We start from the raw sequence: 21,943 nt of genomic DNA on the forward strand, positions 1-21,943 counted from the left end.
GGGAAATAACATCAAGAGGAAGGAAATAACAACCAAGAGGAAGGGAAATAACATACAAGAGGAAGGAAATAACATCCAAGAGGAAGGGAAATAACATCCAAGAGGAAGGGAAATAACAACCAAGAGGAAGGGAAATAACATCCAAGAGGAAGGGAAATAACAACCAAGAGGACAGAAAATAACAACCAAGAGGGCAGAAAATAACAACCAAGAGGACAAAAATTAACAACCAAGAGGAAGGGAAATAACAACCAAGAGGAAAGAAAATAACAACCAAGAGGAAGGAAAATAACAACCAAGAGGACAGAAAATAACATCCAAGAGGAAGGAAAATAACAACCAAGAGAATGACAGGAATGAGAATGACAGGGTGATATTGGATCTGATTCAGTTAGAGAATGACAGGGTGATTATTGGAGCTGATTCAGTTAGAGAATGACAGGGTGATTATTGGAGCTGATTCAGGTAGAGAATGACAGGGTGATTATTGGAGCTGATTCAGTTAGAGAATGACATATTTGAGATGGAGCTGATTTAGTTAGAGTTCAGCTGCAATATCACCCTCACAATCAGAGACTGTAGATGGCCTAGTTCATTACCCACTCACAATCAGAGGCTGTGGATGGCCTAGTTCATTACCCACTCCCAATCAGAGGCTGTAGATGGCCTAGTTCATTATCCACTCACAATCAGAGACTGTAGATGTTCTGGGTCCAATACCCAGTCAAAATCAGAGGCTGTAGGTCTTCTGGGTCCAATACCCACTCACAATCAGAGGCTGTAGATGTTCTGGGTCCAATACCCACTCATAATCAGAGGCTGTAGGTGTTCTGGGTCCAATACCCACTCACAATCAGAGGCTGTAGATGTTCTGGGTCCAATACCCACTCACAATCAGAGGCTGTAGATGTTCTGGGTCCAATACCCACTCATAATCAGAGGCTGTAGGTGTTCTGGGTCCAATACCCACTCACAATCAGAGGCTGTAGATGTTCTGGGTCCAATACCCAATCACAATCAGAGGCTGTAGACGGCCTGGGTCCAATACTCACTCACAATCAGAGGCTGTAGATGTTCTGGGTCCAATCCCCACTCACAATCAGAGGCTGTAGACGGCCTGGGTCCAATACCCACTCACAATCAGAGGCTGTAGGTGTTCTGGGTCCAATACCCACTCACAATCAGAGGCTGTAGATGTTCTGGGTCCAATACCCAATCACAATCAGAGGCTGTAGACGGCCTGGGTCCAATACCCACTCACAATCAGAGGCTGTAGATATTCTGGGTCCAATACCCACTCACAATCAGAGGCTGTAGGTGTTCTGGGTCCAATACCCACTCACAATCAGAGGCTGTAGATATTCTGGGTCCAATACCCAATCACAATCAGAGGCTGTAGATGTTCTGGGTCCAATACCCAATCACAATCAGAGACTGTAGATATTCTGGGTCCAATACCCACTCACAATCAGAGGCTGTAGATGTTCTGGGTCTAATACCCAATCACAATCAGAGGCTGTAGACGGCCTGGGTCCAATCCCCACTCACAATCAGAGGCTGTAGATGGCCTGGGTCCAATACCCACTCACAATCAGAGACTGTAGATATTCTGGGTCCAATACCCACTCACAACCAGAGGCTGTAGGTGTTCTGGGTCCAATACCCAATCACAATCAGAGGCTGTAGACGGCCTGGGTCCAATACCCACTCACAATCAGAGACTGTAGATATTCTGGGTCCAATACCCACTCACAATCAGAGGCTGTAGATGTTCTGGGTCTAATACCCAATCACAATCAGAGGCTGTAGACGGCCTGGGTCCAATCCCCACTCACAATCAGAGGCTGTAGATATTCTGGGTCCAATACCCACTCACAATCAGAGGCTGTAGATGTTCTGGGTCCAAAAGTGCCTTATTGGCTCTGGTCAAAGTAGTCAACATCCTGCAGACTGCATCAATGCTACCTGACGTCTGGTAAAAACCTCCCTGTGGTCTCTGGAAGGAGTTTGATCATTTGAAAAGTTTCAGTTCTCTGAACTATGAGCACTACGGCTCCACTACACACTCAGAGGTTACATCCCAAATCGCACCCTATTCCCTATATAGTGCACTACTTTTGTCCAGCTCTGCACAATGCTACAGCACTACGTTCCTGTCTGGCTCCCAACTCAGAACCCACTCAGAAATATGTCTTCCTGGGAGGGCCAGATTACAGAGAATAGGTAAAGGGAGGATGAGAGAACAGGAGACGTTGGGCTGTTGAGTGATAACATCCTGCAGACTGGATCAATGCTACCTGACGCTGAAGAAAACCTCCCTGTGGTCTCTGGAAGGAGTTATATAATTTGCAGTAGCTGTGAATTGGGTTCTGATGCTGAAGAAAACATCCCTGTAGTCTCTGGAAGGAGTTTTATAAGATGCAGTAGCTGTGAATTGGGTTCTGAGACAGCATATCTCCAGTCGAATATATCTAAGCCGGTGTCCCAATTTGCACCCTATTCAGTGCACTACTTTTAACCAGGGCACCGGTCCAAGGCAGTGCAGTATAGGGTGCCATCTGGGAAGCAGACTAAGAGCAGAGGTCTTCCATCAGATCAACTCTGATGTACTCTAAAGAAACACACACAATGAAACAGTGCAACTTTCTCCAGTCAAGTTCTGTCCCTTAGCAGGAAGTCAGACTACGGTGTGAGAGACACTGTTTTACAGTTGCAGTTGTTGGCTTTAGAGTGAGTATTTCTCAGAGACAAACACCCACCTATAGAAGTTGTGACTTGTGTTTGTTGGAGTTAACACCTGAATATTATTTAGCAGTCCTCCACTATGAAGAGAACAGGAAGTCATGTGACCAGAGCCCTATAGCCCCTGGTCAGAAGTCCTCCTAACCAAGTTGGACAAAGTGGGTTTGGTGTCAGTTTGCATCAGTTTGGTGTCAGAATGATATCTTATTGACTGATGGATGCTGACTTGCTGGCTGACTTTTTTACATATGCATTAAGATTCGACATTGAAAAAACATGACAAAATGGGCATGACGAAATCAACACAACGAGCGATGGAGAGGAACCACTCTCAGTGCCCGGCCATCCTAAGTTCATTGGGCCAGTCAATTAAACATTTCTGCAGTATTTTTGAGCATGTCAAATTCGTGATGGTAAATGCATATTGAAACATATTGCAAATGGACAGTTGGGTCTTGACTTGATGTCCATTTGCAATATGAAAATTAACTGTTGAGCGCGCTCTCCATCTTTGGGATTTTTGATGTATTACACTTGGCATTTGCCATATGCCATTTGCAATATGGTTTGAATGAACTGCAGTCCAATTGAGTGATATTTGAAATTGTGTATATGTTTCGTCCAATGGCAATATGTTCCCATTCATTTTTGTCCATTTCAGGGGGGTAATCCCTTACCTGAACAAGAGTATCTCAGAGCATTCACAGTCAGCCCACTTACACCCCTATCAGATCACAGCAAAATCACAAGTTTACCTGAACAGAGCAATACTCAATCATGAGGCATCAAAGCCAAAGGAACTAAACAATATTAAGAAATGCGATAGATGGAAGGAAAGTAGTAGGGAAACCTACCAAAAAATAATTAGGCAACACATTTAATCCCTTTCAGACAATTTCCTGGACAAAACATTTCACTGTAATAGTGAAGGTGTAAACAGGGCAGTAGAAAACCAAAACAGCATAGGGTGGCAGGTAGCCTAGTGGTTAGAGCGTTGGACTAGTAGCCGAAAGGTTGCAAGATCAAATCCCCGAGCTGACAAGGTGAAAATCTGTCGTGCTGCCCCTGAACAAGGGAGTTAACCCACTGTTCCTAGGCTGTCATTGATCTTAACTGACTAGCCTAGTTAAATAAAGGTTCAAACAAATATTTGACCTCTCGTGAGGTAAATGCCCAATGACATTTTTAAATGTCAAGCAGACAATCTAAGAAAATTAACAATGATAAAGGAAATTTAGAAACCTGTCCAACCAAAGACATAGAGACCCAGAAAACCCGAGTCTACTTCTGAGCTATGGTGAATCACTTTAACAAGAACACAGAAATATGGAAACAGAAGGAGCGGCATCCCTGCTCAATGTCATGAAGAAACCAGAGAATCACTTCTGGGACAATTGGAACACACTAAAACATAACACAAAATGTTATCTATCCAAAACGGAGATGTATCGATAAACCCCTGTTCCGATGTTACAAACAGCTAAAACATATATGGTAGTGATGCATCACAGTAGGCAATCATGAAAAACACATTTCATCAGAAAAACACATTGAGCTGTGGAATAGTACTGTATATTGTTGTGGAACTGTGTAGGACACATTAAGCTGTGAAATAGTACTGTATATTGTTATGGAACTGTGTAGGACACATTAAGATGTGAAATAGTACTGTATATTGTTATGGAACTGTGTAGGACACATTAAGATGTGAAATAGTACTGGATATTTTTATATACATTAAGGTGAGTTATGACCAAATGGGCTGAACCATGGGTTTACAGGGGAGTGTTGAACCAAGGGTCTACAGGGGAGTGTTGAACCAAGGGTCTACAGGGGAGTGTTGAACCAAGGGTCTACAGGGGAGTGTTGAACCAAGGGTTTACAGGGGAGTGCTGAACCAAGGGTTTACAGGGGAGTGCTGAACCAAGGGTTTACAGGGGAGTGCTGAACCAAGGGTTTACAGGGAAGTGTTGAACCAAGGGTCTACAGGGGAGTGTTGAACCAAGGGTCTACAGGGGAGTGTTGAACCAAGGGTTTACAGGGGAGTGTTGAACCAAGGGTCTACAGGGGAGTGCTGATCAAATGGGTTGAACCAAGGGTCTACAGGGGAGTGTTGAACCAAGGGTTTACAGGGGAGTGTTGAACCAAGGGTTTACAGGGGAGTGCTGATCAAATGTGTTGAACCAAGGGTCTACAGGGGAGTGTTGAACCAAGGGTCTACAGGGGAGTGTTGAACCAAGGGTCTACAGGGGAGTGTTGAACCAAGGGTCTACAGGGGGAGTGTTGAACCAAGGGTCTACAGGGGAGTGCTGATCAAATGGGTTGAACCAAGGGTCTACAGGGGAGTGCTGATCAAATGGGTTGAACCAAGGGTTTACAGGGAAGTGTTGAACCAAGGGTCTACAGGGCAGTGTTGAACCAAGGGTTTACAGGGGAGTGTTGAACCAAAGGTCTACAGGGGAGTGTTGAACCAAGGGTCTACAAGGGAGTGTTGAACCAAGGGTCTACAGGGGAGTGCTGATCAAATGGGTTGAACCAAGGGTCTACAGGGGAGTGTTGAACCAAGGGTTTACAGGGGAGTGTTGAACCAAGGGTCTACAGGGGAGTGTTGAACCAAGGGTCTACAGGGGAGTGTTGAACCAAGGGTCTACAGGGGAGTGCTGATCAAATGGGTTGAACCAAGGGTTTACAGGGAAGTGTTGAACCAAGGGTCTACAGGGGAGTGTTGAACCAAGGGTTTACAGGGGAGTGTTGAACCAAGGGTCTACAGGGGAGTGTTGAACCAAGGGTCTACAAGGGAGTGTTGAACCAAGGGTCTACAGGGGAGTGCTGATCAAATGGGTTGAACCAAGGGTCTACAGGGGAGTGTTGAACCAAGGGTTTACAGGGGAGTGTTGAACCAAGGGTCTACAGGGGAGTGTTGAACCAAGGGTCTACAGGGGAATGCTGATCAAATGGGTTGAACCAAGGGTTTACAGGGGAGTGTTGAACCAAGGGTTTACACGGGAGTGTTGAACCAAGGGTTTACAGGGGAGTGTTGAACCAAGGGTCTACAGGGGAGTGTTGAACCAAGGGTCTACAGGGGAGTGCTGATCAAATGGGTTGAACCAAGAGTTTACAGGGAGTGCTGATCAAATGGGTTGAACCAAGGGTCTACAGGGGAGTGCTGATCAAATGGGTTGAACCAATGGTTTACAGGGGAGTGCTGAACCAAGGGTTTACAGAGGAGTGTTGATCAAATGGGTTGAACCAAGGGTCTACAGGGGAGTGTTGAACCAACGGTTTACAGGGTCTCCGTTAAGGCTGAGTAAAGTTCCACCACCTCAGGTTGAGAGAGAGAGCAAAGACCAAAAGTCAGTCAGAACTCTCCTCCTCCATGCCTCCTCTTCTCCTCCATGCCTCATCCTCTCCTCTCTCCTCATCCTCCATGTCCTCTCATCCTCCATGTCTCCTCCTCCCCCTCCACTATCCTCTCATCCATGTCTCCTACTCTCCTCCTCCAAGTCTCCTCCTCTCCTCTCCCATGCGTCCTCCTCTCCTCCTCCTCCTCCATACCTCCTCCTCTCCTCATCCTCGCCTCCTCCTCTACACTCCTCTCCTCCTCCTCCTCCTCTTCCTCTTCCTCCTCTACTGTCTTCTCCTCCTCCTCAATGCCTCCTCTTCTCCTCCTCCTCTACACTCCTCTCCTCCTCCTCCTCCTCCTCCTCCTCCTCTTCCTCTTCCTCCTCTACTGTCTTCTCCTCCTCCTCAATGCCTCCTCCTCCTCTCCTCTACTCTCCTCCTCCTCCTCGCCTCCTCCTCTCCTCCTCAATGCCTCCTCCTCTCCTCTCCTCTCCTCTCCTCCTCGCCTGCTCCTCTCCACCTCCTCAATGCCTCCTCCTCTCCTCCATGCCTCCTCTCCTCTACTCTCCTCTACTCTCCTCCTCCTCAATGCCTCCTCCTCCTCTACTCTCCTCTACTCTCCTCCTCCCCAATGCCTCCTCCTCTCCTCCTCCTCCTCGCCTCCTCCTCTCCTCCTCCTCAATGCCTCCTCCTCTCCTCCTCCTCCATGCCTCCTCTCCTCTCCTCCTCCTCCTCTCAGTAGTAAACGGCTGGTCTATAATGGGGGTTTGGTGCTTTTTTTACGCATTTCTGGGTACATTAGCATCCAGAGTTAATTGGCACCATTTGCTCAATGAGCTTCCTTGAGTAAGTAAATTACTTTGTCACTAATTGTCACTAATTATCAAGCTGAACAAGTGGAATCAGCCTCACCATTCCTAGTGGAAGTGAGACACAATATGGGGGGGGCAGAGGAAGGGGAGGGAGAAGGGGGTGAGAAGGGAGGGAGGGACAGGGATAGCAGAGATAAACACTACCCAATCAATGTATAGTAGAATGAAAATATACAGGGCTAGCTAGTCAGAAACACTACCAATCAATGTATAGTAGAATGAAAATATACAGGGCTAGTCAGAAACACTACCAATCAATGTATAGTAGAATGAAAATATACAGGGCTAGTCAGAAACAGTACCAATCAATGTATAGTAGAATGAAAATATACAGGGCTAGTCAGAAACACTACCAATCAATGTATAGTAGAATGAAAATATACAGGGCTAGTCAGAAACACTACCAATCAATGTATAGTAGAATGAAAATATACAGGGCTAGTCAGAAACACTACCAATCAATGTATAGTAGAATGAAAATATACAGGGCTAGTCAGAAACACTACCAATCAATGTATAGTAGAATGAAAATATACAGGGCTAGTCAGAAACACTACCAATCAATGTATAGTAGAATGAAAATATACAGGGCTAGTCAGAAACACTACCAATCAATGTATAGTAGAATGAAAATATACAGGGCTAGTCAGAAACACTACCAACCAATGAGGGCCTTAGTCCTTTTCCCCATTATGACATGTGCTGTAAAATAATGCCGTATTCCTGGAACAAGGACAACAGACTGGGTGTATTGCGGAGATTATTGCTGACAGCCTTTCAGTTTCTGATAAGCAATACATTCTACTGGGAGATCGAGGTCTTCAAACACTGAAACAAGATATGAGAAACAACTGTAGGAAGGTAGAACAAACGGTAGCGGGAAACTTTGAGGAAAAGGGGAAGGAAGTCAGTTGTTTGTCATGATAGGTTAATGAATACGTAAACATTCTAACGAGTGTAAGCTGCTGGGGGGGGGGGCTCAGTGTTGGTTCAGTGGTCATGTCCCCTCCCTAGTATCACAACAGGCAGTATTGGTTCATTTCCCCTCCCTAGTATCACTACAGACAATATTGGTTCATTTCCCCTCCCCAGTATCACAACAGGCAGTATTGGTTCATTTCCCCTCCCTAGTATCACTACAGACAATATTGGTTCATGTCCCCTCCTTAGTATCACTACAGACAGTATTGGTTCTGTGTTCATGTCCCCTGCCTAACATCACTCTACAGACAGTATTGGTTCATTTCCCCTCCCTAGTATCACTACAGACAGTATTAGTTCATGTCCCCTCCCCAGTATCACAACAGGCAGTATTGGTTCATTTCCCCTCCCTAGTATCACTACAGACAATATTGGTTCATGTCCCCTCCTTAGTATCACTACAGACAGTATTGGTTCTGTGTTCATGTCCCCTGCCTAACATCACTCTACAGACAGTATTGGTTCATGTCCCCTCCCTAGTATCACTAGAGACAGTATTGGTTCTGAGTTCATTTCCCCTCCCTAGTATCACTACAGACAGTATTGGTTCATTTCCCCTCCCTAGTATCACTAGAGACAGTATTGGTTCTGAGTTCATTTCCCCTCCCTAGTATCACTACAGACAGTATTGGTTCATTTCCCCTCCCTAGTATCACAACAGACAGTATTGGTTCTGTGTTCACATCCCCTCTTTAGTATCACTACAGACAGTATTGGTTCTGTGTTCACATCCCCTCCCTAGTATCACAACAGACAGTATTGGTTCTGTGTTCACATCCCCTCCCTAGTATCACAACAGACAGTATTGGTTCTGTGTTCACATCCCGTCCCTAGTATCACAACAGACAGTATTGGTTCTGTGTTCACATCCCCTCCCTAGTATCACAAAAGACAGTATTGGTTCTGTGTTCACATCCCCCCCCTAGTATCACAACAGACAGTATTGGTTCTGTGTTCACATCCCCTCCCTAGTATCACAACAGACAGTATTGGTTCTGTGTTCACATCCCCTCCCTAGTATCACAACAGACAGTATTAGTTCTGTGTTCATTTCCACTCCATACAGTATTGGTTCATGTCCCCTGCTTCCTGCTTCCTGACTCCTGCTTCCTGCTTCCTGACTCCTGCTTCCTGACTCCTGCTTCCTGACTCCTGCTTCCTGACTCCTGCTTCCTGTCTCCTGCTTCCTGACTCCTGCTTCCTGACTCCTGCTTCCTGACTCCTGCTTCCTGACTTCTGCCTCCTGCTTCCTGACTCCTGACTCCTGCTTCCTGACTCCTGCTTCCTGACTCCTGCTTCCTGACTCCTGCTTCCTGACTCCTGCTTCCTGACTCCTGCTTCCTGACTCCTGCTTCCTGACTCCTGACTCCTGCTTCCTGACTCCTGCTTCCTGACTCCTGCTTCCTGACTCCTGCTTCCTGACTCCTGCTTCCTGACTCCTGCTTCCTGACTCCTGCTTCCTGACTCCTGCTTCCTGACTCCTGACTCCTGACTCCTGACTCCTGACTCCTGCTTCCTGACTCCTGCTTCCTGACTCCTGCTTCCTGACTCCTGCTTCCTGACTCCTGCTTCCTGACTCCTGCCTCCTGACTCCTGACTCCTGACTCCTGACTCCTGCTTCCTGACTCCTGCTTCCTGACTCCTGCTTCCTGACTCCTGCTTCCTGACTCCTGACTCCTGCTTCCTGACTCCTGCTTCCTGACTCCTGCTTCCTGACTCCTGACTCCTGCTTCCTGACTCCTGACTCCTGCTTCCTGACTCCTGACTCCTGACTCCTGACTCCTGCTTCCTGACTCCTGCTTCCTGCTTCCTGACTCCTGCTTCCTGACTCCTGACTCCTGCTTCCTGACTCCTGCTTCCTGACTCCTGCTTCCTGACTCCTGCTTCCTGACTCCTGACTCCTGCTTCCTGACTCCTGACTCCTGACTCCTGACTCCTGCTTCCTGACTCCTGCTTCCTGACTCCTGCTTCCTGTCTCCTGCTTCCTGACTCCTGCTTCCTGACTCCTGACTCCTGACTCCTGACTCCTGACTCCTGCTTCCTGCTTCCTGACTCCTGCTTCCTGCTTCCTGACTCCTGCTTCCTGCTTCCTGACTCCTGCTTCCTGACTCCTGCTTCCTGACTCCTGCTTCCTGACTCCTGCTTCCTGACTCCTGCTTCCTGACTCCTGCTTCCTGACTCCTGCTTCCTGACTCCTGACTCCTGCTTCCTGACTCCTGCTTCCTGACTCCTGACTCCTGCTTCCTGACTCCTGACTCCTGCTTCCTGACTCCTGCTTCCTGACTCCTGCTTCCTGACTCCTGCTTCCTGACTCCTGCTTCCTGACTCCTGACTCCTGCTTCCTGACTCCTGCTTCCTGACTCCTGCTTCCTGACTCCTGCTTCCTGACTCCTGCTTCCTGACTCCTGCTTCCTGACTCCTGCTTCCTGACTCCTGCTTCCTGACTCCTGCTTCCTGACTCCTGCTTCCTGACTCCTGACTCCTGACTCCTGACTCCTGACTCCTGACTCCTGACTCCTGCTTCCTGACTCCTGACTCCTGCTTCCTGACTCCTGACTCCTGCTTCCTGACTCCTGATTCCTGACTCCTGCTTCCTGACTCCTGACTCCTGACTCCTGCTTCCTGACTCCTGCTTCCTGACTCCTGCTTCCTGACTCCTGCTTCCTGTCTCCTGCTTCCTGACTCCTGACTCCTGACTCCTGACTCCTGACTCCTGACTCCTGACTCCTGCTTCCTGACTCCTGCTTCCTGACTCCTGCTTCCTGTCTCCTGCTTCCTGACTCCTGACTCCTGACTCCTGACTCCTGACTCCTGACTCCTGCTTCCTGACTCCTGCTTCCTGACTCCTGACTCCTGACTCCTGACTCCTGACTCCTGCTTCCTGACTCCTGCTTCCTGACTCCTGCTTCCTGACTCCTGCTTCCTGACTCCTGCTTCCTGACTCCTGCTTCCTGACTCCTGCTTCCTGACTCCTGCTTCCTGCTTCCTGACTCCTGCTTCCTGCTTCCTGACTCCTGCTTCCTGACTCCTGCTTCCTGACTCCTGCTTCCTGACTCCTGCCTCCTGACTCCTGCTTCCTGACTCCTGCTTCCTGACTCCTGACTCCTGACTCCTGACTCCTGACTCCTGACTCCTGCTTCCTGACTCCTGCTTCCTGACTCCTGCTTCCTGACTCCTGCTTCCTGTCTCCTGCTTCCTGACTCCTGACTCCTGACTCCTGACTCCTGCTTCCTGACTCCTGCTTCCTGCTTCCTGACTCCTGCTTCCTGACTCCTGCTTCCTGACTCCTGCTTCCTGACTCCTGCTTCCTGCTTCCTGACTCCTGCTTCCTGACTCCTGCTTCCTGCTTCCTGACTCCTGCTTCCTGACTCCTGCTTCCTGACTCCTGCTTCCTGACTCCTGACTCCTGCTTCCTGACTCCTGACTCCTGACTCCTGACTCCTGCTTCCTGCTTCCTGACTCCTGCTTCCTGACTCCTGCTTCCTGACTCCTGACTCCTGCTTCCTGACTCCTGCTTCCTGACTCCTGCTTCCTGACTCCTGCTTCCTGACTCCTGACTCCTGCTTCCTGACTCCTGCTTCCTGACTCCTGCTTCCTGACTCCTGACTCCTGCTTCCTGACTCCTGCTTCCTGACTCCTGCTTCCTGCTTCCTGACTCCTGACTCCTGACTCCTGCTTCCTGACTCCTGCTTCCTGACTCCTGCTTCCTGTCTCCTGCTTCCTGTCTCCTGCTTCCTGTCTCCTGCTTCCTGTCTCCTGCTTCCTGACTCCTGCTTCCTGACTCCTGCTTCCTGACTCCTGACTCCTGACTCCTGACTCCTGCTTCCTGACTCCTGCTTCCTGACTCCTGCTTCCTGACTCCTGCTTCCTGACTCCTGCCTCCTGACTCCTGCCTCCTGACTCCTGCCTCCTGACTCCTGCTTCCTGACTCCTGCTTCCTGACTCCTGCTTCCTGACTCCTGACTCCTGCTTCCTGCTTCCTGACTCCTGCTTCCTGACTCCTGCTTCCTGCTTCCTGACTCCTGCTTCCTGACTCCTGCTTCCTGACTCCTGCTTCATGTCTCCTGCTTCCTGACTCCTGCTTCCTGACTCCTGACTCCTGACTCCTGACTCCTGCTTCCTGACTCCTGCTTCCTGACTCCTGCTTCCTGACTCCTGCTTCCTGACTCCTGACTCCTGCTTCCTGACTCCTGCTTCCTGACTCCTGCTTCCTGACTCCTGCCTCCTGACTCCTGCCTCCTGACTCCTGCCTCCTGACTCCTGCTTCCTGACTCCTGCTTCCTGTCTCCTGCTTCCTGACTCCTGCTTCCTGACTCCTGACTCCTGACTCCTGACTCCTGCTTCCTGACTCCTGCTTCCTGTCTCCTGCTTCCTGTCTCCTGCTTCCTGACTCCTGCTTCCTGACTCCTGACTCCTGACTCCTGACTCCTGCTTCCTGACTCCTGCTTCCTGACTCCTGCTTCCTGACTCCTGCTTCCTGACTCCTGCTTCCTGACTCCTGACTCCTGCTTCCTGACTCCTGCTTCCTGACTCCTGCCTCCTGACTCCTGCCTCCTGACTCCTGCTTCCTGACTCCTGCTTCCTGACTCCTGCTTCCTGACTCCTGACTCCTGCTTCCTGACTCCTGCTTCCTGCTTCCTGCTTCCTGACTCCTGCTTCCTGACTCCTGCTTCCTGCTTCCTGACTCCTGCTTCCTGACTCCTGCTTCCTGACTCCTGCTTCCTGACTCCTGCTTCCTGACTCCTGACTCCTGACTCCTGACTCCTGACTCCTGACTCCTGCTTCCTGACTCCTGCTTCCTGACTCCTGCTTCCTGACTCCTGACTCCTGCTTCCTGACTCCTGCTTCCTGCTTCCTGCTTCCTGACTCCTGCTTCCTGACTCCTGCTTCCTGCTTCCTGACTCCTGCTTCCTGACTCCTGCTTCCTGTCTCCTGCTTCCTGTCTCCTGCTTCCTGACTCCTGCTTCCTGACTCCTGACTCCTGACTCCTGACTCCTGACTCCTGACTCCTGCTTCCTGACTCCTGCTTCCTGACTCCTGCTTCCTGACTCCTGCTTCCTGACTCCTGCTTCCTGACTCCTGCCTCCTGACTCCTGCCTCCTGACTCCTGCTTCCTGACTCCTGCTTCCTGACTCCTGCTTCCTGACTCCTGACTCCTGCTTCCTGACTCCTGCTTCCTGCTTCCTGCTTCCTGACTCCTGCTTCCTGACTCCTGCTTCCTGCTTCCTGACTCCTGCTTCCTGACTCCTGCTTCCTGACTCCTGCTTCCTGACTCCTGCTTCCTGACTCCTGACTCCTGACTCCTGACTCCTGCTTCCTGACTCCTGCTTCCTGACTCCTGCTTCCTGACTCCTGTTTCCTGCTTCCTGACTCCTGCTTCCTGCTTCCTGACTCCTGCTTCCTGACTCCTGCTTCCTGCTTCCTGACTCCTGCTTCCTGACTCCTGCTTCCTGACTCCTGACTCCTGCTTCCTGACTCCTGCTTCCTGCTTCCTGACTCCTGCTTCCTGACTCCTGCTTCCTGACTCCTGCTTCCTGACTCCTGCTTCCTGACTCCTGCTTCCTGACTCCTGCTTCCTGACTCCTGACTCCTGACTCCTGACTCCTGACTCCTGACTCCTGACTCCTGACTCCTGACTCCTGCTTCCTGACTCCTGCTTCCTGACTCCTGCTTCCTGACTCCTGCTTCCTGACTCCTGCTTCCTGACTCCTGCTTCCTGACTCCTGACTCCTGACTCCTGACTCCTGCTTCCTGCTTCCTGACTCCTGACTCCTGCTTCCTGACTCCTGCTTCCTGACTCCTGCTTCCTGACTCCTGCTTCCTGACTCCTGACTCCTGACTCCTGACTCCTGACTCCTGACTCCTGCTTCCTGACTCCTGCTTCCTGACTCCTGCTTCCTGACTCCTGCTTCCTGACTCCTGCTTCCTGACTCCTGCTTCCTGACTCCTGCTTCCTGACTCCTGCTTCCTGCTTCCTGACTCCTGCTTCCTGACTCCTGCTTCCTGACTCCTGCTTCCTGACTCCTGCTTCCTGACTCCTGCTTCCTGACTCCTGCTTCCTGACTCCTGCTTCCTGACTCCTGCTTCCTGACTCCTGCTTCCTGACTCCTGCTTCCTGACTCCTGCTTCCTGACTCCTGCTTCCTGACTCCTGCTTCCTGCTTCCTGACTCCTGCTTCCTGACTCCTGCTTCCTGACTCCTGCTTCCTGACTCCTGCTTCCTGACTCCTGCTTCCTGACTCCTGCTTCCTGACTCCTGCTTCCTGCTTCCTGACTCCTGACTCCTGACTCCTGACTCCTGACTCCTGCTTCCTGACTCCCAGCATCATTGGGGCGGCAGGGTAGCCTAGTGGTTAGAGCGTTGGACTAGTAACCGGAAGGTTGTGAGTTCAAACCCACGAGCTGACAAGGTACAAATCTGTTGTTCTGCCCCTGAACAGGCAGTTAACCCACTGTTCCCAGGCCGTCATTGAAAATAAGAATGTGTTCTTAACTGACTTGCCTGGTTAAATAAAGGTAAAATTAAAAATATATATTTTTTTTTAAATTGTAACAAATGTTATGGAAGTGTATGTCATATATCTAGGAGATATAAGAAAGCTCAGGAAACGTTTATAAATGTTTAGACACATTTAACCCCTTGTTGTTGTTGGCACAAAACTACCTTCGTTCTTCCAATATTTTGTCAGGGTTTCCTTCAGACCAGTCCCATAACACTGGTGGGGGCAATAGAACAAAACGGACAACACCGTCGTGTTGGTGAGTCTCCCCTTCTTCCAGTGGGGTAAAATGGTTCAGACACCTCAGACAAAAGTTGACACATCGGCGTTACCGACTTCAGACGAGTCACTCGTGGAGGACATACAGCACAACGGAGAATACCATATTAGTTTGTTGGCCAAACCGTTAGGATGCTACAGACGTTTTCAGGATGTCTACCGGTCTGACCAACAGAGGTATAAATCTGACTCTTTCCACTAAAGATACGGAAGGGCGACATAGGAGGATGCGCTGTATTGAGACACAGCCCATGCAGAAAAGGGTCTCCAGCTTATTAAACTGACAGATATAAATGTTTTTTTAAATTTATGATACTTAGATTGACGCACCGGTACGTCAATAGACTCTATACTATAAAAAATATGAAACTAGTTCCGCTCCAAATGTCAAGATGTGGATGGCAAAACATGAGAGAGAGATGGAGGCAGAAGGAACATTTGTCCAAAACATATTGCTGAATATAGAAAAGGGTTTTACCCACCACCTTTCTTCTGAAGGTGATGCAGCGACGCTGGCAACTGGAGAGACCATCACAGAATCCAGTCAGACCCCAGTCAGCCAGCTGGCAACCGGAGAGACAGAATCCAGTCAGACCCCAGTCAGCCAGCTGGCAACCGGAGAGACAGAATCCAGTCAGGTCCCAGTCAGCCAGCTGGCAACCGGAGAGACAGAATCCAGTCAGACCCCAGTCAGCCAGCTGGCAACCGGAGAGACAGAATCCAGTCAGGTCCCAGTCAGGTCCCAGTCAGGTCCCAGTCAGGTCCCAGTCAGCCAGTCAGACCCAATCAAACCCCAGTCTACCAGCAGGCCAGTCAGACCCCAGTCTACCAGCTGGCCAGTCAGACCCCAGTCTACCAGTTGGCCAGTCAGACCCCAGTCAGACCCCAATTAAACCCCAGTCTACCAGCTGGCCAGTCGAACCCCAGTCTACCAGCTGGCCAGTCAGACCCCAGTCTACCAGCTGGCCAGTCAGACCCCAGTCTACCAGCTGGCCAGTCAGACCCCAGTCAGACCCCAATTAAACCCCAGTCTACCAGCTGGCCAGTCAGACCCCAGTCAGCCAGCTGGCCAGTCAGACCCCAGTCAGCCAGCTGGCCAGTCAGACCCCAGTCAGCCAGCTGACCAGTATGTTTTTTTCCATGTGTAACTCTGTGTTGTTTGTGTCAAACTGCTTTGCTTTTTTCTTGGCCAGGTCACAGTTGTAAATTAGAACATGTTCTCAACTGGCCTACCTGGTGAAATCAACACTCCTTCCCTACCTGGTGAAATCAACACTCCTTCCCTACCTGGTGAAATCAACACTCCTTCCCTACCTGGTGAAATCAACACTCCTTCCCTACCTGGTGAAATCAACACTCCTTCCCTACCTGGTGAAATCAACACTCCTTCCCTACCTGGTGAAATCAACACTCCTTCCCTACCTGGTGAAATCAACACTCCTTCCCTACCTGGTGAAATCAACACTCCTTCCCTACCTGGTGAAATCAACACTCCTTCCCTACCTGGTGAAATCAACACTCCTTCCCTACCTGGTGAAATCAACACTCCTTCCCTACCTGGTGAAATCAACACTCCTTCCCTACCTGGTGAAATCAAATTTGAAAAAAATTAAAGTTTGGTGGAGGAGGAGTAACAGTCTGGGGCCATTTTTCATGGTTCGGGCCCCTCAGTTCCAGTGAAGGGAAATCTTAACGCTGCAGCATACAGTGACATTCTAGACAATTCTGTGCTTCCTACTTTGTGGGAACAGTTTGGGGAAGGGCCTTTCGTGTTTCAGCATGACAATGCCAACATGCACAAAGCGAGGTCCATACAGAAATGGTTTGTCGAGATCAGCGTGGAAGAACTTGACTGGCCTACACAGAGCCCTGACCTCAACCCCACTGAACACCTTTGGGGATGAGCCAGGACTAATCACCCAACATCAGTGCCAGACTTCACTAATGCTCTTGTGACTGAATGGAAGTCCCAGCTGCAAGGTTCTAACATCTAGTGGAAATCCTTCCCAGAAGAGTGGAGGCTGTTATAGCAGCAATATACCAACATCTAGTGGAAAGCCTTCCCAGAAGAGTGGAGGCTGTTATAGCAGCAATGTACCAACATCTAGTGGAAAGCTTTCCCAGAAGAGTGGAGGCTGTTATAGCAGCAATGTTCCTACATCTAGTGGAAAGCCTTCCCAGAAGAGTGGAGGCTGTTATAGCAGTAATGTTCCTACATCTAGTGGAAAGCCTTCCCAGAAGAGTGGAGACTGTTATAGCAGCAATGTACCAACATATAGTGGAAAGCTTTCCCAGAAGAGTGGAGGCTGTTATAGCAGCAATGTTCCTACATCTAGTGGAAAGCCTTCCCAGAAGAGTAGAGGCTGTTATAGCAGCAATGTTCCTACATCTAGTGGAAAGCCTTCCCAGACGAGTGGAGACTGCTATAGCAACAATGTTCCTACATCTAGTGGAAAGCCTTCCCAGAAGAGTGGAGACTGTTATAGCAACAATGTTCCTACATCTAGTGGAAAGCCTTCCCAGAAGAGTGGAGACTGCTATAGCAACAATGTTCCTACATCTAGTGGAAAGCCTTCCCAGAAGAGTGGAGACTGCTATAGCAACAATGTTCCTACATCTAGTGGAAAGCCTTCCCAGAAGAGTGGAGACTGTTATAGCAACAATGTTCCTACATCTAGTGGAAAGCCTTCCCAGAAGAGTGGAGACTGTTATAGCAACAATGTTCCTACATCTAGTGGAAAGCCTTCCCAGAAGAGTGGAGACTGTTATAGCAACAATGTTCCTACATCTAGTGGAAAGCCTTGCCAGAAGAGTGGAGCAAGAAAAGGGGGACCAGCTCCATATTTGTTTACAAATATTTTTTGTATTTAACCTTTATTTAACTTGAATTAATGCCCATGATTTATGGAATGAGATGTTGAGGAGCAGGTGTCCACATACGTTTGGTCATGTGGTGCACTATGACTTACCCTTCAATCCAAACTTGTTGCGTCGGCCATATTTGTTGATGAGAATGAAGAGGACGATGAGGAGAACACTGGTGAAACCAGCCAGACCTACTGCTATCGACACCTGGAGACAGACAGACAGGTTAGGAGACAGACAGACAGACAGACAGACAGACAGACAGACAGACAGACAGACAGACAGACAGACAGACAGACAGACAGACAGGTGATTCTAGCCAGCCCCAGTACTGTGTACACCAGGAGACAGACGGAGAGACAGACAGGTTAGGAGACAGACAGACAGGTTAGGAGACAAACAGAGAGACAGGTGATCCTAGCCAGCCCCAGTACTGTGGAAACCAGGAGACAGACAGAGAGACAGACAGGTTAGGAGACAAACAGAGAGACAGGTGATCCTAGCCAGCCCCAGTACTGTGGAAACCAGGAGACAGACAGAGAGACAAACAGGTTAGGAGACAGACAGACAGGTTAGGAGACAAACAGAGAGACAGGTGATCCTAGCCAGCCCCAGTACTGTGGAAACCAGGAGACAGACAGAGAGACAGACAGGTTAGGAGACAGACAGACAGGTTAGGAGACAGACAGAGAGACAGGTGATCCTATCCAGCCCCAGTACTGTGGAAACCAGGAGACACTACACTACTTTTGAACAGAGCCCTGTGGACTGTGGTCTAAAGTAGTGCCCTATGTAGGGATTAGTGTGCTCTTTGAGATAGACCCTGTGTCATTATAAACTCACCCCAAACGTCTCCTCTTCCGGCCTGATGGCATTGTCTGATGGCACTGGGCTACCTGGAATACAGACAGAGACAGTAGGAGCACTGGAGAATACAACTCACTCCCAAATGGCACACTATTCCATAGTATACTAGTTTTGACCAGAGCCCAATGGGTCCTTGCCTTGTAATGTGCTATATATGGAACAGGTTTCTATTTGGGACGCACTCTAACTCAAGAGCAGAATTGTGGAGTAAAAATCGACCGACAGGCTGGAGTCTTTAAATCCCATTTCACATAAAACAGTTTCCTTATCAGAAGATATTATACACTGGAGGTTATTTATATAAAAGAACAGAGGACATGAACAGGACAAGCTGGAGCAAAGTGAACACACACACACATACACACACATACACGGACTCAAACACACACACACACACACACACACACACACACACACTCGGACTCACACACTCACACACACACACTCACACACACACCACACACACACACACGGACTCACACACCACACCCACACACACTCACACAAGCACACGAACTCACACACCACACACACACACACACCACACACACGAACTCACCCACCTCACACACAAACACACACTCACAACCATGAAATGGAGTCTCTGTCTGCTGCTGTCGGATGGAATCTGAAGGATGAGAGGAGGCTGAAGATCAGAGAGGAATTGGGGGTGTCTGTGTCTGTGTCTGTGTGTCTGTGTGTTGAATTAGCAGTCCTTTTTCTCAGCCCGTAATAACTACAAGCAGCCTGTAACAACTATACGCAGCTCCTTCCCTCCCTTCAACCCTCCTTCCCTCCAAGCCTCCCTTCAACCCTCCTTCCCTCCAATCCTCCCTTCAACCCTTCTTCCCTCCAATCCTCCCTTCAACCCTCCCTTCAACCCTCCTTCCCTCCAAGCCTCCCTTCAACCCTCCTTCCCTCCAATCCTCCTTTCAACCCTCCTTCCCTCCAATCCTCCCTTCAACCCTCCTTCCCTCCAATCCTCCCTTCAACCCTCCTTCCCTCCAATCCTCCCTTCAACCCTCCTTCCCTCCAAACCTCCCTTCAACCCACCCTTCAACCCTCCTTCCCTCTCTTCATCTCTTCATCCCTCCCTCCCTCCTTCCAACCCTCCTTTCATTCCTCCTTCCATCCCTCCAACCTCCCTTCAACCCTCCTTCCCTCCCTTCCCTCCTCCCTTCAACCCTCCTTCCCTCTCTTCATCCCTCCCTCCCTCCAACCCTCCCTTCAACCCCCCTTCCCTCCCTTCAACCCTCCCTCCCTCCCTCCCACTAAACCCTCTCTTCATCCCTCTCTCCCTCCCATCCTCCCATCCTCCCTCCCTCCCTTCAACCCTCCCTCCAACCCTCTCTTCATCATTCCCTCCAAACCTCCCTTCAAACCTCCTGCCCTCCCTTCAACCCTCCCTCCCTCCATCCAATCCTCTCTTCATCCAACCCTCACTTCATCCCTCCCTCCAACCCTCCCTTCAAACCTCCTTCCCTCCCTTCAACCCCCCTTCCCTCTCTTCATCCCTCCCTCCCTCCCTCCCTCTAACCCTCCCTTCAACCCCCCTTCCCTCTCTTCAACCCTCCGTCCCTTCATCCCTCCCGCCCTTCAACCTTTCCTCCCTTCAAACCTACCTCCCTTCAAACCTCCTTCCCTCCCTTCAACCCCCTTCCCTCTCTTCAACCCTCCCTCCCTTCATCCCTCCCGCCCTTCAACCTTTCCTCCCTTCAAACCTACCTCCCTTCAAACCTCCCTCACTCCCTTCATCCCCCCTCCCTCCCTTCAACAATCCTGCCCTCTCTCCCTTCATCCCTCCTTTCATCCCTCCCTCCCTTCATCCCTCCCTTCCTCCCTCCCTTCATCACCCCTCCCTTCACTCCTTCTTCCTGCTTCCTGACTCCTTCTTCCTGCTTCCTGACTCCTGCTTCCTGCTTCCTGACTCCTGCTTCCTGACTCCTGACTCCTGCTTCCTGACTCCTGCTTCCTGACTCCTGCTTCCTGACTCCTGCTTCCTGACTCCTGCTTCCTGACTCCTTCTTCCTGCTTCCTGACTCCTGCTTCCTGACTCCTGCTTCCTGACTCCTTCTTCCTGCTTCCTGACTCCTGCTTCCTGACTCCTGCTTCCTTACACCTGCTTCCTGACTCCTGCTTCCTGACTCCAGACTCCTGCTTCCTTACACCTGCTTCCTGACTCCTGCTTCCTGCTTCCTGACTCCTGCTTCCTGCTTCCTGACTCCTGCTTCCTGCTTCCTGACTCCTGCTTCCTGCTTCCTGACTCCTGCTTCCTTCTTCCTGACACCTGCTTCCTGACTCCTTCTTCCTGACACCTGCTTCCTGACTCCTGCTTCCTGCTTCCTGACTCCTGCTTCCTGCTTCCTGACTCCTGCTTCCTTCTTCCTGACACCTGCTTCCTGACTCCTGCTTCCTGACTCCTGCTTCCTGACTCCTGCTTCCTGACTCCTGCTTCCTGACTCCTGCTTCCTGACTCCTGCTTCCTGACTCCTGCTTCCTGACTCCTGCTTCATGACTCCTGCTTCCTGACTCCTGCTTCCTGACTCCTTCTTCCTGACTCCTGCTTCCTGACTCCTGCTTCCTGACTCCTGCTTCCTGACTCCTGCTTCCTGACTCCTGCTTCCTGACTCCTGCTTCCTGACTCCTGCTTCCTGACTCCTGCTTCCTGACTCCTTCTTCCTGACTCCTGACTCCTGCTTCCTGACTCCTGACTCCTGCTTCCTTACACCTGCTTCCTGCTTCCTGACTCCTTCTTCCTGACTCCTGCTTCCTGACTCCTTCTTCCTGACTCCTGCTTCCTGACTCCTGCTTCCTGACTCCTTCTTCCTGACTCCTGCTTCCTGACTCCTGCTTCCTTCTTCCTGACACCTGCTTCCTGACTCCTTCTTCCTGACACCTGCTTCCTGACTCCTGCTTCCTGCTTCCTGACTCCTGCTTCCTGCTTCCTGACTCCTGCTTCCTTCTTCCTGACACCTGCTTCCTGACTCCTGCTTCCTGACTCCTGCTTCCTGACTCCTGCTTCCTGACTCCTGCTTCCTGACTCCTGCTTCCTGACTCCTGCTTCCTGACTCCTGCTTCCTGACTCCTGCTTCATGACTCCTGCTTCATGACTCCTTCTTCCTGACTCCTGCTTCCTGACTCCTGCTTCCTGACTCCTGCTTCCTGACTCCTGCTTCCTGACTCCTGCTTCCTGACTCCTGCTTCATGACTCCTGCTTCCTGACTCCTGCTTCCTGACACCTGCTTCCTGCTTCCTGACTCCTGACTCACACCTCTTCCTGCTTCCTGACTCCTGCTTCCTGACTCCTGCTTCCTGACTCCTTCTTCCTGACCTCCTGCTTCCTGCTTCCTGGACTCCTTCTTCCTGACTCCTGCTTCCTGACTCCTGCTTCCTGCTCCTTCTTCCTGACTTCCTGACTCCTGCTTCCTGACTCCTGCTTCCTGACTCCTTCTTCCTGACTCCTCCTGACCTGCTTCCTGACTCCTTCTTCCTGACT

General features: G+C 50.2%; 1 protein-coding gene across 1 annotated transcript in view; it reads right to left on the bottom strand.

Annotated features, from left to right (window-relative positions):
• The window catches only part of LOC135552290 (NT-3 growth factor receptor-like), a 77,381-nt gene extending 55,840 nt beyond the window's left edge, over positions 1-21,541 (bottom strand). Inside the window, exons 1-4 of the mRNA XM_064983831.1 lie at positions 21,251-21,541; positions 18,585-18,630; positions 18,424-18,476; positions 17,685-17,787 (exon numbers count right to left, since the gene is read on the bottom strand). Of these exons, the coding sequence (XP_064839903.1) occupies positions 17,685-17,787; positions 18,424-18,476; positions 18,585-18,630; positions 21,251-21,541 (493 nt within the window). The remainder of the gene's footprint in view (positions 1-17,684; positions 17,788-18,423; positions 18,477-18,584; positions 18,631-21,250) is intronic.
• Between the last annotated feature and the right edge of the window lie 402 nt (positions 21,542-21,943).

This window comes from Oncorhynchus masou, chromosome 2 (genome assembly GCF_036934945.1).
Source record: "Oncorhynchus masou masou isolate Uvic2021 chromosome 2, UVic_Omas_1.1, whole genome shotgun sequence".
Taxonomy (NCBI): Eukaryota; Metazoa; Chordata; class Actinopteri; order Salmoniformes; family Salmonidae; genus Oncorhynchus; species Oncorhynchus masou.